The sequence below is a fragment of the Urocampus carinirostris genome, chromosome 15 (assembly GCF_059441175.1).
Source record: "Urocampus carinirostris isolate Australia breed hairy pipefish chromosome 15, RoL_Ucar_1.0, whole genome shotgun sequence".
Taxonomy (NCBI): Eukaryota; Metazoa; Chordata; class Actinopteri; order Syngnathiformes; family Syngnathidae; genus Urocampus; species Urocampus carinirostris.
Window position 1 is genome coordinate 11,595,153 of NC_142363.1, and position 14,330 is coordinate 11,609,482.

Here is a 14,330-nt window from a genome sequence, read left to right on the forward strand (position 1 = left end):
TACACTTGAGGTTGCTTGATCCAATCTATTGACCATTTTTTAGGCCCATGGTTTCGGAGCCCATCAACAGTTCATTGTTCCACCAGCTTGCTGAGCAGCTACAGCAGCAAAATCTGGAACAATTTCAGAAGCAACTGCTGGAGCACCAGCAAAAGGTAGTTACACACCTGTAGTGTTTTTCTCTGAGGTTTTGCTACACACTGGATCAGTCAACCATTACAGCTCTGATGTATTTCTGCAGGCTATGTGCATGGATGGGAAAGACACTCTTTTTGGACAAGAAAACCCTGTTGCAACTGCCAGAGCTAACAATCAGCCACAGCTTCCTGAGCCAGAAAATAAATTAGACGACTCAATGGACAACCAACAACAGGTACTTAAAACCATGTTGAATGATTATTTTTATTATCATTACCCTAGTCGTCTACCATGAAAGGTAAAATTGTGTCATGGTTTAGTAAAGATTGGGAATCTTTGCTACAAAGATTCACATACATTTAATTCCTTCCTTTAAACATTTTAGGAAACAAAGATTTTCGTTAATTGGAATATATTCTATTTGATTCTTTAGGACATGGACCTTGATGATGGCCCAGATGGAATGGAAGATGACAACTTTGTGCCAGAGGACAAAAAGACAGTCACCACTCGTTCTAGAACCCGCTCAAGGTCACGTTCTCGGTCTGTACCATTTCCTATTAACCACAACTTCTGATAAACATTTTACTGTTATAATCTTATTCTTATCTTTATTTTTATTCTCTCATTTTGCGGTAAATGTTTTTTTAAAAACAAAAAATGAGAAGATACTTGAAAACATTCCTGTATAGCCATTGTTTTTTGTCCTTACAAGGTCTCCTAAAAGGAGAAGGTCCAGGTCCCGCTCCAGCTCTCGGAAGCGTAAACATCGTAAGCGGTCGCGGTCACGTTCCAGAGATCGTAAGAGGAAGACGTCACGCTCGTACTCGAGTGAAAGACGTGCCCGAGAGCGGGAAAAGGAGAGACAGAAAAAAGGACTGCCTCCTATACGGTCCAAAACTCTTAGCGGTAATCAAAAGCCATTCATTCAGATTATTATCTGATAAATTGTTGGTCGATAATATTTGCTACTTTTTGTACCCTTTTGTATCCAGTGTGCAGCACAACTCTTTGGGTTGGCCAAGTGGACAAAAAAGCTTCTCAGCAAGATCTCACAAACCTGTTTGAAGAGTTTGGCCAAATAGAGTCAATAAACGTAAGCAATATTCTCCAGCTACCATGACTTAGTGTTCATGGTGCCATATCCTTGGTGCTTTTTTCATATTGCCCCAGTCCATTAAATGGATAAACTCAAGACATGTCTCGTCATTTTACTATATTTTGAATCTGTGGCCTTTTTTTTTCCAGATGATCCCTCCGAGAGGATGTGCTTACATCTGCATGGTTCACAGACAGGATGCATACCGTGCACGTCAGAAGCTCAGCACAGGTTCCTGCAAGATAGGTTCCAAAATCATCAAGGTACACTTTGTTGCCTCTGCACTGTAATTTGATTCAAAGCAATGTCATTTTCCCCATAGTTTCTTTGTAATTTAATTCTACATTGACCTCCAAGAAGTAAACTGAACGGCATGATGCCTTTTATAGATTGGATCTTTGATAATATACTTTGTTCTCATCCCGTCCTTATTGTGCTTTTTAATGTAGATTGCTTGGGCTTTAAACAAGGGCGTAAGGCAAGAGTACAAGCAGTTTTGGGATGTGGACCTTGGAGTCACCTACATACCTTGGGAGAAAGTGAAAGTGGATGACTTGGATGACTTTGCAGAAGGTGGAATCATTGATCAAGAGACTGTCAATGAAGGTAATGTTCTATTCAGTATTTATTATTTGTCAAAAATATTTGATGGATTTCAGAAATGGGTGATTGTTGTTACTTGGGTAAAATCCAACAATTAGTTCAAATTATTCAATTTAGAGTCAGGAGGCAATTATTGAGTAAAATTGTGTGTCTGGTGAACTCTTTCGAACTTTTCTTAACCCCTTTACGTTTCTGTAAAATTAGCCTTAAATCCCAATCCATGATGTACCCAAATTGAAAGATGTTCTTGAACCATTTGAAGAATATGGATGGTTTTGGTCTCTTTTGAAAGGCAACAGTGAAGTTTTGTCCCAAACTGAAATAATCAATCCAAGTGGTACTAACATTACGTAATCTAAGTCGCAACACACAGAAATGGAAGGATTTTATTGTTACTTGAATTTTTTCCCCCAGTCACATTAGCAAAAGTGTAGCATGGCCATCTTAGCTGGAAAATAGCATTAAGCCTTACCTGGTCCCACATGTTTCTTAAAGCAAATGTCCAAGCGTTTCCAAAAGTGGCCATTTGATGACAACCAGTTTACAGCCCTATAATCTATGCAACCTCTTATTTTACTCTGCCATTTTTTAGACATTGTGAATGAGTTGTAAATTTTTTACTTCACTTTCCAGAAGTCAATTCTTGATTGTGCACACTCAGGCGTGATAACAAATGGATCCCGGGTTGCATTTACACACGTTCTTTTTTTGGGCTGGGATTTGAATACACCCAGTATAATTGCATCAAATTACGTTGGGAATTTCATTGGCTAACCAATGTGTCGATCAACATTTGAATCTGTCACTATCGGCTAAAGATTTTTGAAGCCAAAGTACATCATGTCGTATTTTTTCTTAATACAGGCCCTCCTAGATTGTCTCAGGCTAAGGACTGTGAAAAAAAAAAGCTTGCAATTGGCCGAGAGCGGTGTCAATCAAGAGGTCATAGGCTAACAGCCATATTGTAAATCACCTGACGAGTCTTTTCATTTTTAATTAGAAACTATGGAGCAAAACAAACTGACTACAACAAGGATCGTCAAATGATGCTGGATTGCTTTTAGGCAAAAACATTTTCTGTATTATCGTGTGTTTTGGAGTAAATTTTCTTCACAGTTGGATTTACTGGATTCTTGTGAATAGTAACAAGACCATGTTTGTTTATCATCGTTTCCTGATTGGAATATCACAGCACTCTGGGTGAGGTATACCAGCTTTATAGTTTTCAGGTATTGTGTTTCAGACTCATTGTTTCAGTAATGAGTATATTCAGAAACATTTTGCAATGGTCATAACATCTTGAATTTGAAGAAATTAAGTTTCCAATCATATGCTAATAGGCTAGCAAATTCCCCCTTCACCAGACTACCGTAACGGACGGTAAAGCGTCCCATCTGATTTATTACAAGGCCGGTCTACCATCTGATCCAATAGCCGTTTGCTCAATAAAGTCAACATATGCGATTATAGCAGTTTGAGTTATACAGGACTTAAAAAACAATGTGTGTATCAGGTTTGATTTTTCTGTTTATTTTTAACCAGTTTATATGACACCCTAGTATTTAACTGTTTTTTTCTCTATAACCCCCTTTTTCTAATGCAAATACAAGCATGCATAGGTAATGATATTTGAGGTACACCCTCCACCCACACAAAATCTGATAAATTGATTATTTCCATTCATCAACCAGACCATCTGTAAATTTCTTAGAAATGTTTGATATCACACTGTAATAGATAACTATCCATTGTATGCGTAGAAGGTACAAAACTGTAAATAAAACAACAATTGACACTATAAAAAAGGGGCTTGCCGGCAAATAAACAACTGACTTTACTTAACGGCAGAAATATACTTCAACAGCGGAATCATTGTTGAAAAAAAATGTGGCTTGTCTGTTTCTATAGAATGGGACACAGCAAAGAATTCTGAGGCAGCCAAGGAAGTTATGAGCCAACCACTAAGTACTGAGACAACAACAACACCAAATAGCCAGAATGAAAGCTACAACCAGCAAGTCTCCATGATGCAAGTGCAGGTAAGATGCTAACCGTCCCCAAAGTTATTGCTATACTATTTGATGATCGTTGACCAAATCAGTCTTGTCTATTGGAATGTTCTATTTGTTATTTAATCTTTTCACAGTTCATATCTTAATTTTTTCCAGCCCGAAACATTTGTCTCAATGGCCAGATGAGCTTTTAAAATAAAAGCAATTTGGTGGCTGTACAACACAAGTTATTTTTCAACCTACTGTTATCTTTGTTATGAAGCTACCTGTACCCCAGGCTGTTCCTAGTGCAGTAGGCTTGGTGCCTCCAAACTTCCCTGTCAGTATGAGCATCCCTCCGCCAGGTTATGGGCCACCGCCACCATTCCTAAGGCCGGGTTTCAATACCTCTCAACCTCCTCCAGGTAAATATTTACGTACTTTGCTATTTGAAGAACAGGTTAAGAGTAACATGTTCCAAACTCACTTATAATATGTGAAAAACTGTGTTAGCTATCGACTTAATAAGTAATTTAATAAATAGTTTTATTTCTATTATTAATTTTGTCGACTGTCAACTTTTCGTTGCAGCCTTAATCAAAACATGACAACACTGTCCCGAAGATTACATTTTCACGTTCGTTTCTGGTTTGCAGGTTTTATGCAGGCAGCACAGACCGCCGCAATGTCCACTGTACAAGCTCGTAAGTGTTAATACATAGTTACCTTTTACACTGCAAAAAATATTGCAATCATTTAAATCCATGTCTTTATCACCCTCTGTAGCTCTAATTCCGCCCCCGGTGGCAACCAGCCAAGATGGTGTGAAGGACTCGCCTTTCAGCTCAATGATCCCAACAACCAGCTCTATGCCTGGAGGCTTTATGGCCACCGCTGTACATGGGGCTAATGTGTTTAATGCAGTTGGAGTACAAAGTTCGCACTCAAGTGACATTCTATCTTCTGCGAAGTCTTTGGATGGGACACAAGAAATCACCCTTCAAGGTGAGGCAACTCAAGCAGAAATTATGATAAATTAATCTGGCAGCGTGGCAGGTGATATTACAGTATACCTTTTCTACTCTCCAGGTATGCATAATGCAGTCCGCAGTGGAATGGGCCTTCTTGGCATGCACCCTACAGCCCCTCTTGCCCACCCTCTTAACCAGCCTGGAATAGCAGGACAAAGAATGCCTGGAATGATGCCACTTGACGTGCGTCCGAACCTCCTTCAGCCTGGGGTCGCTGCTCGCTTCCCTCTTCTTCTGCAGCAGGGTGCCAGTCAGCAGGCGGCCAGCCTTCTTGATGCATCACTTCAGGCTCAAGCTCATGTCAGGCCCCCATTCGCTCAACTTGACCCTTTTCACAGGCCACCTCACCCAGCTACTATTGATAATGTACCTAAGACAGCAGAGTCTTCAGGGACAGATGAGGGCAAAGACCAGGACTACCGCTTCCCCCCGGTAGAGAAGCAGAGTACAGGTCTGCTGAGAACACCTCCACCTGAGCATCGGGCTTCCCATGGTGGTGGTGGTGGGATAGGAAACAGGCCCCCGTTGCTGCAAACACCAGCGACTCAGCCAGCCAGAAGCAGTCTGCTCGGTCGTCTGCAGGCTCTCGCTGGCTTCACCCCAGACAACAACTGGAACCAGTCCAGGGGGGACCATGATGACCGAGATGGCATGGATCGCCCAAACCCCAGACAGAACTTCCCCAATCGTTTTGACAACCGTCCCGGAAACGCAGCTGACCAAAATGTCGGCGGGCCCCAGATGTGGAACCGCGGGGGTGGAGTCAGTTATGAAAGTGACCACGATGAACGTAGATCCCAATGGGACAGACAAAGAGACAGAGATGAGCGAGACTTTGACTTCCGAAGGGAAATGAACGGAAACCGCCACAGTCGTGAGAGGGATCGAGGACGAGAACGTTCCCGGGAACACGAAAAAGACCAAGATAACAACCGAGAACGCAGCAACTGGACACCAGTTCTTCCTCTACCAACACCTCTTCTTCCCACACCACCTCACAACCCCAATCTGAATCCAAACCAAGGCAAGTTTATTGCTCCACTCAGATTAAACACCCCCATTCAGTCGCAATTCCAGTCCCCTTTGCAGTCTCAAGTTCAAACTCCAGCACCTATGTTAGGTCAGCATCAAACACCGGCTGCGGTCCAATCGGCAGTGGAAATAAATACCAGCCAAATATCTAAAGTGGAACTTCACGGAAATGTTGCTCTGCAATCCCAATCTTTGCTCTCGAACCAACCTGACAACACGGCTCAGAGCCCGTTCGCTGAGGCCCAGCCTTCGCTTCAGTCAGAGACCACAATTCTTCCCAAATCACTACTCCAAGACCAGGCCCGCCTTACGACCGATTCTTCTGACACGCAGAGCGAGGCTTTCCTTGCGGGCGTCACTCAAGCTGCTAACCGTTCAGAAGAGATGATTTACTCTCTGGAGGTGCAGCAAAGCCCACAGCATGACACGAAAGAGGTCTTTCAGGAGAAAGCCCAGTCCCCCGAACTCCTGCGGTTGAACGGGACCGTTATGGACAAAAGCACGTTGGTCGAGCCCACGCCGGACGCCTCCCCTGAGCCTGCAGAATCCACGCCTCCTGAAAATAAAGCCGGGAGGGAGCTGTCCTCTTCTCCTCAAGACGTAGACATTGTACAGAGTAAGGCGGTGGAGGAAGCTGCGAGTGAGCCAGTGCTAGACACTGACAGAGAAACTGAGGGGACATAATCATCACTCAGTAGGTAACAGATCATTTTGTACAGTTGTCTCTTCTTCTCTGTACTCATGTCAGCAAAAGCATCACCACCACACGGGACACTGCAAATAACAACTCACAAATGCTAGTGTAGTAGAACAGGGAGCTCCGTAGAACATAATGAAATATTGTTTGTATTTTGTTTCCATTTTAAGGTGTACTGCCAAAACGGCAGATTTTATCCGTCAAAGATTAGTGACTTATCCTTTCGACTACCCACATGTCTTTTCAATGAGTGGGGATGCACTCTCACCTTCCTATGGAAGAAAGGATAACATCAAGGCTGTTCAACAAAGGGTACACATGTTTGAAAGTTGCAGTATCAGGCTCATTTCTGATACCCTGTGCTGCAAGGTTTTATTGAATGCTTTTAAAGGTAATCCCAAATTCTTAAACATGCAAAATATGAGGAAATGGTACAAATTTTGTGCAGAAAGTTTATATTTGTTTCATATATATATATATATATATATATATATATATATATATATATATATATATATATATATATATATACACACATTAAAATTATGTTCCGAGAGAATGCATTTTGAAGACATTATGTCTAGTCTTTGTCATCCTGAGCTGTGATGTCATCAGAGGAACACCAGCACCCTAGCAAACCAGTCACCATTTTGTTTTACGTTTTAACTAGTTCAAGAGGTTACAACTGTTTTAAGTGAAGTTTCTGTAGTTTTGTGGAGAATACCTAGGTAGTGTGTCGCAGGTAGATGCAGTAATGGTACAACAAGGGCAAGCAGCCCAAAAACACGGCTGACGGCTGAACCAAAAGCATGCAGGTAGCATACAAGCCAACCGGGTAATGTACCAACAACGGCAAGCGGCAATCGCTACGGCGACAAACAGAAAGCTGGCCGAGAAAAAATAAAGGAATACGGTAGCATGGTTTTAGAAAAAAAAAAAACAATTGCCATTTTTCAGACTAGTGTTGCAATTTCGATGTAATTTCAAAGAAAAGTGCATTTTCTGTGCTAGCTTGTTTTTTTTTGCGAGGGCTTAAACATAGTGACATGCTTTAACCTTAAGAAAACAGAACCCTTTTCTCAGGAGCTTTGTTAGTGTTTCTATCTGCTTGGTGGGTGTGTGGTATAAAATGCTGCTTGCAAACTTTGCCATGCCTTTATTGGCTAGTGCCGTCTGATTGTCCGGCGCCGTTAAAACCTGAACTGTGACAATTCTGGTTGTCCAAACACCCCATCACTCAAATATCACAAACATGGAACTAGAAATCCTTGAAGAACAGGGGGGTTATAGAGAAAAAAAACAGATGTCCCATCGCAAATCATTTAGATTTCAGTAAATCGTGCATCCCTAAGAAGGAACACGGCAAAATTGGCGCTAACACCTCGCTAGCTAATAAAAGAAACACACGGTAGTTGGGTTTTCCCAGAAACTACAACAAAAAGCGACAACGTTTAGAGATAAATGTAAGGCCACCTGGTAGGAAACCATGGGTCACGCCAGGCCAGCCGGCCAAACAACACACAGTGGGCAGCCAATGACAGCCTACCGGGAGCAAACAAAACAGGAAAGGTCTTTGCAGACCTGCCGATGACGGGGAGCTTACCAGACAAAATTATACCAAGCGCAGGACATGCGGTCAAAAAACAACCTAATAGCTTAACCTAAAAGGTGGCGAAGACGGCGTAAGCAAAATTCCAATTTCTCTAAGCTGAAACAAGCAGTTTGCAACAGCTCCAATCAATGTTGTGTTATAGGATTTGTCATTTTGAAAGTGTCGTGCTCAATGACGTCACAGCTCTGGAGGAAACAAGCCAGATGGGTCAACTTTGAGACTAAATGCGCGTGGAATATAACATGTTTGCATCATTGTGGGGAGGAACACTACACGTTCTATACCAGATTGAAAAAAATGTTCTGTTTGGGAATAACTTTTTAAAGTGTCTTGTGCTTTTTACCCCACCCCACACACACAAAAACACATGCCGAAAGCTGGGGGAAATAATAAAACCGCCACTACTTCTTAAATTTGAAGCTTTTGAAATAAAATATTGAACTTGTTGTATCTTCAAATCCATGTATGTAACCTGTTTCTAACTACGCATCAAAGCTAAGCAAATGAAAAACGCAGAATGAAAAACAAAGAAGAGACGTCCCGGTGCGCATTGCTTTAGTGTGAAATAAACAGTTGTCTCCTTGAACACATGCTTTAGGACTGCTTTTCTGATCCACGACCGATGGAAACACATGCAAACCCAAACTTGCAGTTTCATTTCTTGGAACCCTAATTTCAGCCATCCCTTGTGCAGTTTTAGTGGGTAGAAAACACGGCGGTGGTTTAAAATCATGGATGACTTCAGCCTGTTTTGCGCTTGGTGATTGGATTGGGCCTTTTCGAACAGACTCGCTCACTGCACACCAAGCTGTGCACAACCTCAACAGATTTAGCAAACCATGTGTGGTAGTTGGGGAGTTTATGCTGCACTCAACGTAGAAAGGATTGCCGTATATCTACTTGTTCTGTGCATGAAGCCTCCTGTCTTGTTCATTTCATGCTTGTAGTGCTTTTGTGTTGAGGCATATCAATGGAGATGCTTTGGCTATTGTTCCACTCTAGGAGATGTGATATTAAATAAATGTTGAAGGTGTATCAGTTATTGCTATTATTTTTGTAAACGTTTTTTTCATGTATCTAAATTTTAGCAAATAACTTCAATTTGGCGAGGAAAATCATAAACGTAAAACTACGTGAAAGCCTGAGCAATTTCTGTAATGTCTCTCACACGGTTTTACAAGAACTCAAGTGGGTCTATCAAACTGTCCTATAAAAATGAGAACCAATTATATTAACAATAAAATCTTCAAGTATACCACTTAATATCATATACTAAACATGAAGTGCTCATGTGGAATCTCGGCATTGATAATTATAATTTGCTTTCCAATACTTTTGCCCTAAACAAACAGATAATTTGGCCATGTTTTATGGCCATGGTTATGGGTAAATCTATCGCCTCTTTGATACCTTATCCAGCCAAATAATACAAGTGGATCGGAGAACTGTTGTTATAAAACATGTAGTAAGTTTTAAAATGGCAAAATATGAGTTTGAAATTGTTCTTGATTGTCATACTGTGCGTTCTGATGCCTGGAAATAGCAGTATACACCGGTGCCAGGCTTCGGATACTAGTTATTATCCCGTGTGAGAGCCAAGATAAATTCAAATCCTATTAAAATGTAATATAAGAAACTTAGTTTATTGTTAGCCCGTTTTGGACGGACAAGCAAGATCAACACCTACTTTAAGGTTAAAGCATTTTAACAACAAATAGTACTGTATAAACATGTACTTATTTTTTCATTTTATTTTTTTAACAAATAACTACCGTATTTTCCGCACTATAAGGCGCACCTAAAAGCCTTTATTTTTTTCAAAAGCTGACCATGCGCCTTATAATACAGTGCGCCGACTAGATTTTCCCCCGAACGCCAAGTAGTCCACGGTGTATGCTGGGATTTATTTACCGGCGTTTCATTGGCTAACCAATGTGTCAATCAACATTTGAATCGATCACTATTGGCTAAAGTCATTCGGAGGTCAAGGAGCGGATCCTTTTTATCATTTACAGGCTGGCATAGGCTTAGACGGCAAAACAAAGCCTGCAATTGGCCGAAAAAGATGTGTCAATCATCAGTTGAATCGATCACTATTGGCTAAAGTTATTCGTAGGTCAAGGGGCGGATCCTTTTTATCATTTACAGGCTGGCATAGGCTTAAGTGGCAAAACAAAGCCTGCAATTGGCCGAAAAAGATGAATGTGTGAGCACGTGGTTGATGGCATACAGAAAGCATTTTTTACTATTCTGTATTTGTAAATATTTTATTCTCCTGGATTTACCACACTCATGGATATAAGAGGACCATGGCTGCACATTATTATTGAACACAACGACTTCGGTGAGCTACTCCGGCTATATATTTTCCCTGTATCTTGTTTCAGACTGAACTCGATGTTTCTGTGATAAGCGGTGCAGATAATGGATGGAATGGAGTGTCTATTTTTAAATTAAACTCAATTCCAAGTGTTTACAGGGATCAGAATTTTCCGCGGATCCGCGGATTTCCGCAGTTTTTGAACCCCAAAGGCATTCCGACTTTTTCACTTTTTCTCTTGCGTAGCAAACAAATTCAAAAACCGACTGTCTCACTCTTTCCTTTATTGCTCTGGCGCACCCTGGCGGCCGTTAGAAAAATTGGCCGCCCTGCTTTATTCCTGGACCCTGGCTATTTCAGCTGAAAATGAAAATCTCCATTCTGATCCCTGTGTTTATTGTCATATGCACAGTAAAGTTGCGAGCGAAAAAGAAAATAGAAACTAAGGAATGGTTGGTATTTCTTGAATCCCAAGACTTTAACCTTCCGAATGATGGAACGATGCATTTGAGTGACATCGTACGGACACCGCATCCACACGTGTTCCCGACACGTATTTGCGTTTTTGCAAGCTTTCGGAATGTTAAGGGGGTAATAAGTTTGACTGAACTATCTGACTGTTTTGTCGACGTTCCCATTGTAGCGCCTTATAATCCGGTGCGTCTTATGTATGTCAAATATAGGACCAAAAACTATTTTTCGGGGTGCGCCCTATAACCCGGTGCGCCTTATAGTACGGAAAATACGGTAATGTAGTCAAATAGTAACAAGCAGGAAAACTGTCTAGCCAAAATGTGCTTTTTTTGTCTTATTTGTAGTTTTTATTCTTTCTTGTGGTAAGTGTAATACACACTTAAGTTAACATTACATAATTCATATATTTTTTAGGCCAGAAGAGAAAGCCTTGCAGGGCCTCTCGCCCCGTCACTGAATATTACTCACTGTCCCTTTAAAGGCAGCTGAGTAGGTCACCCTAGAACAGGGGTGTCCAACTTTTTGTTTCACGTCGAGAGCTATTTTTTTGTGAATAATTATCAGAAACTGCACCTAATTTGATATGCTTTTCTAAATATACAATATACAATACACTGGGTATTTGTATATTGTATTCTTTTTGCTTTATTATTGTATTGTTCTCAGCGAAGGGATGCTGCTGGAAATGTGAATTTCCCTTCGGGGATGAATAAAGTATCTATCTATCTAAAATAACAGTTTACCAGGGCTCTTCAGCTATCCTTAGGGGCTAGCCTGGTGCCTGCGGGCAGCATGTTGGAGACACATGCTCTAGAAAATAGATCGATTAAAGGCACAGTCTATATTATTTAGTGCCTCTTAGTAGTTAAATAAAATATTTTCAAAAATAAATATCGATTTTAAATATTGGCAAAAATAGTTAAACTATCGTATATAACTGCCTTTTTTTAAAATACTCTAAGGTTTAGAAATGTACTTTCATATTACATCTCAAGCTGAAATATTGCCTGCCATCTTGCCTCTATGGGTATCCATAAAACCAAAAGCCTTGCTAAAGGCTGGGCAAAAAAAATGGTTGACCATAAAGTCCAGTTTTTCTTTGTCACCATAGTTTGTAGTCTTCCTTAGGCTTTTTAGCACTCGTTTTCAGTAGCAGGACACTATAATGTGATATCTTGTTGTCATAGTACACAATGCCCCTTTACATTCACCTGATCTCAATTAGGACAAACTGGAAATAAAAAAAATTAAAAAAGCTTAAATGCACAGAGTCAAAGCCTTATACCCTATGCAACCGTAGTCACCTATTCACTAGCACAGTGGTTCCTCAAATAGGGTGGTCAAGGAGATCGCTTAGCTTGACTTAAGGGACCTTTACTTTCCCAGAATGAAGTGCAACTGCTCTTCTACTACACTAGGGGCCAGTCGTGTTCTCAGTGGCAGAGTGTTTTTTTTACACTTGGCCTCCACTCAGTTCATTGAGCGCAGAGTATAAGCATTGAGTATGAAGTTAGACACAAAGTGTATTAGACCCTCAAGAAATCCCCACGAAATAAATATTAAACGTCAACAGGCGAAGAGAGACTGGGTAAAGAGACAAACAAAAGTGTCCTCCCGAAAGCTAAGACGAGGAAGTTTGACACAATGTACGTAGCATTTTTCTGCGACCTTGGAGGGAGATGAGCAAAGACTGGCGTCCTTTTCCATGTTACAAATGTTGGCAGCGGACAGCACGAAGCCATATCAATTAAGCTGTCACCATACGGTGATAAGACGCTTGAGTTTTTTTTTCTCCGTGAAAATGTGCTCAAAGGCGACAATTCGGCATGGATGTTAGCACCAATATCGAGCAATCGTTGTTTTGTCTCCACCAATAATATGTGATCACGTTTAAAAAAAAAAAGATGACAGAGTTTGGGGCGAGAGGATTTCTTCTTCCAAGGGGGTCACGGCAGAAAGTAATAGAACATAATAGTTAAGTATTAAGTTAGACACAAAGTGTATTAGACCCTCAAGTAACCCCCACAAAATAAATATTAAACATGGATGCGTGGACAGGCGAAGAGAGACAGGGTAAAGAGACAAACAAAAGTCTCCTCCCGAAAGCTAAGACGAGGAAGTTTGACACCATGTACGTAGCATTTTTCTGCAACCTTTGAGGGAGAGGAGCAAAGACCGGCGTGCTTTTTATGTTACAAATGTTGGCAGCGGACAGCACCAAGCCAAATCAATTAAGCTGTCACCATACGATCACGCTGATAAGACGCTTGAGGTTTTTTTTCTCAGTGAATATGTGCTCAAAGGTGACGATTCGGCATGGATGTTAGCACCAATATCGAGCAATCGTTGTTTTGTCTCCACCAATAATATGTGATCACTTATTTTTAAAAAAAGATGGCGGGGTTAGGGGCGGGAGGATTTCTTCTTCCAAGGGGGTCACGGCAGAAAGTAATAGAACACAAGAGTTGCGCCAGCTTTCATTTTTTGTTCCAGTAATTGTCCTGCGTCAAGTAATAAGAAAGCGCAAGGGGATTTGTTGACATAATTCTCCTCTGCAGAGGAATATTTATTCATATATAATTACAACCTGCAAAGCCACGGAAAGCGTTTTATGTTCCTAAGCGTATACATCATCAAAAAAGCCCAATTTGTGGGCTGGTGGAGCGCATAAATTGCCACATAATGGAACAGGGTAATGTGTCATGGGAATTGATTATTTACGCTTTGATGTCATCGGAAGTCAAATATAGAAAAGCATCCACTGTGGAGTCATTAAGTGTATGCTGCACTTGAAATAACCTTGCAATCATGACTGCTACGTGGGCAGGTAATTGATGGGGAGCCCCAGGACATAATGACAAAGGGGAAATGATTTACTGACAAAGTGGTGACACTAACGCTTTACACTCAACTAAGCAAATAAATGAAGAGGGGAAGTTAGCATGCGTGAAGATCTGCAGGTGACTGATTGTATAAGGGATAAGTCTTGACTGGTGCATTTTCCCGCGAGTCTCAGCATTGAGATTGAGGCACAGTACTGTCTCTTACCGATAGAGGTCAGTATAGTACCATGCAGACAGCCATTCCTTTGAAGACCATTCTTGAGTACTGTAATATGAGACATGGGGAGGGGCCATTTGTCTTATTAATGAATAAATATACATGCAGACATCTACATGTTGTATTTGTTTTTGAATACATTAGTTTCTTCAAATTAGTTTTGAAACACAAAGAAAAATAATATGTTAGGTCCCTGTTCTAAGCAATATATTTGATGTTTAGTTTTGTAGTATTACTGTAGTTGTATTTTTTCCTAGTATTTTGTGGTTTATG

General features: G+C 40.9%; 2 protein-coding genes across 4 annotated transcripts in view; both read left to right on the forward strand.

Moving 5' to 3' along the window:
• The window catches only part of scaf8 (SR-related CTD-associated factor 8), a 109,680-nt gene that overhangs the window by 25,767 nt on the left and 69,583 nt on the right, over positions 1-14,330 (forward strand). For 2 of the 3 annotated variants that reach the window (XM_088354000.1, XM_088354001.1), the window contains 12 exons: positions 44-155; positions 242-373; positions 572-681; positions 854-1,047; positions 1,134-1,234; positions 1,387-1,500; positions 1,687-1,843; positions 3,749-3,879; positions 4,115-4,256; positions 4,488-4,535; positions 4,618-4,836; positions 4,921-8,789. In XM_088354000.1, coding sequence (XP_088210126.1) covers positions 44-155; positions 242-373; positions 572-681; positions 854-1,047; positions 1,134-1,234; positions 1,387-1,500; positions 1,687-1,843; positions 3,749-3,879; positions 4,115-4,256; positions 4,488-4,535; positions 4,618-4,836; positions 4,921-6,578 — 3,118 coding nt within the window. In that variant the 3' untranslated portion in view covers positions 6,579-8,789. Of the gene's footprint in view, positions 1-43; positions 156-241; positions 374-571; positions 682-853; positions 1,048-1,133; positions 1,235-1,386; positions 1,501-1,686; positions 1,844-3,748; positions 3,880-4,114; positions 4,257-4,487; positions 4,536-4,617; positions 4,837-4,920; positions 8,790-14,330 lie in introns of those variants that run through there. The other variant, XR_015852832.1, reaches the window with a different exon arrangement.
• tiam2a (TIAM Rac1 associated GEF 2a) overlaps positions 6,550-14,330 on the forward strand; it is a 144,280-nt gene continuing 136,499 nt past the window's right edge. Inside the window, exon 1 of the mRNA XM_088353998.1 lies at positions 6,550-6,592. The gene's annotated coding sequence lies outside the window, so the exon portion shown is untranslated. The remainder of the gene's footprint in view (positions 6,593-14,330) is intronic.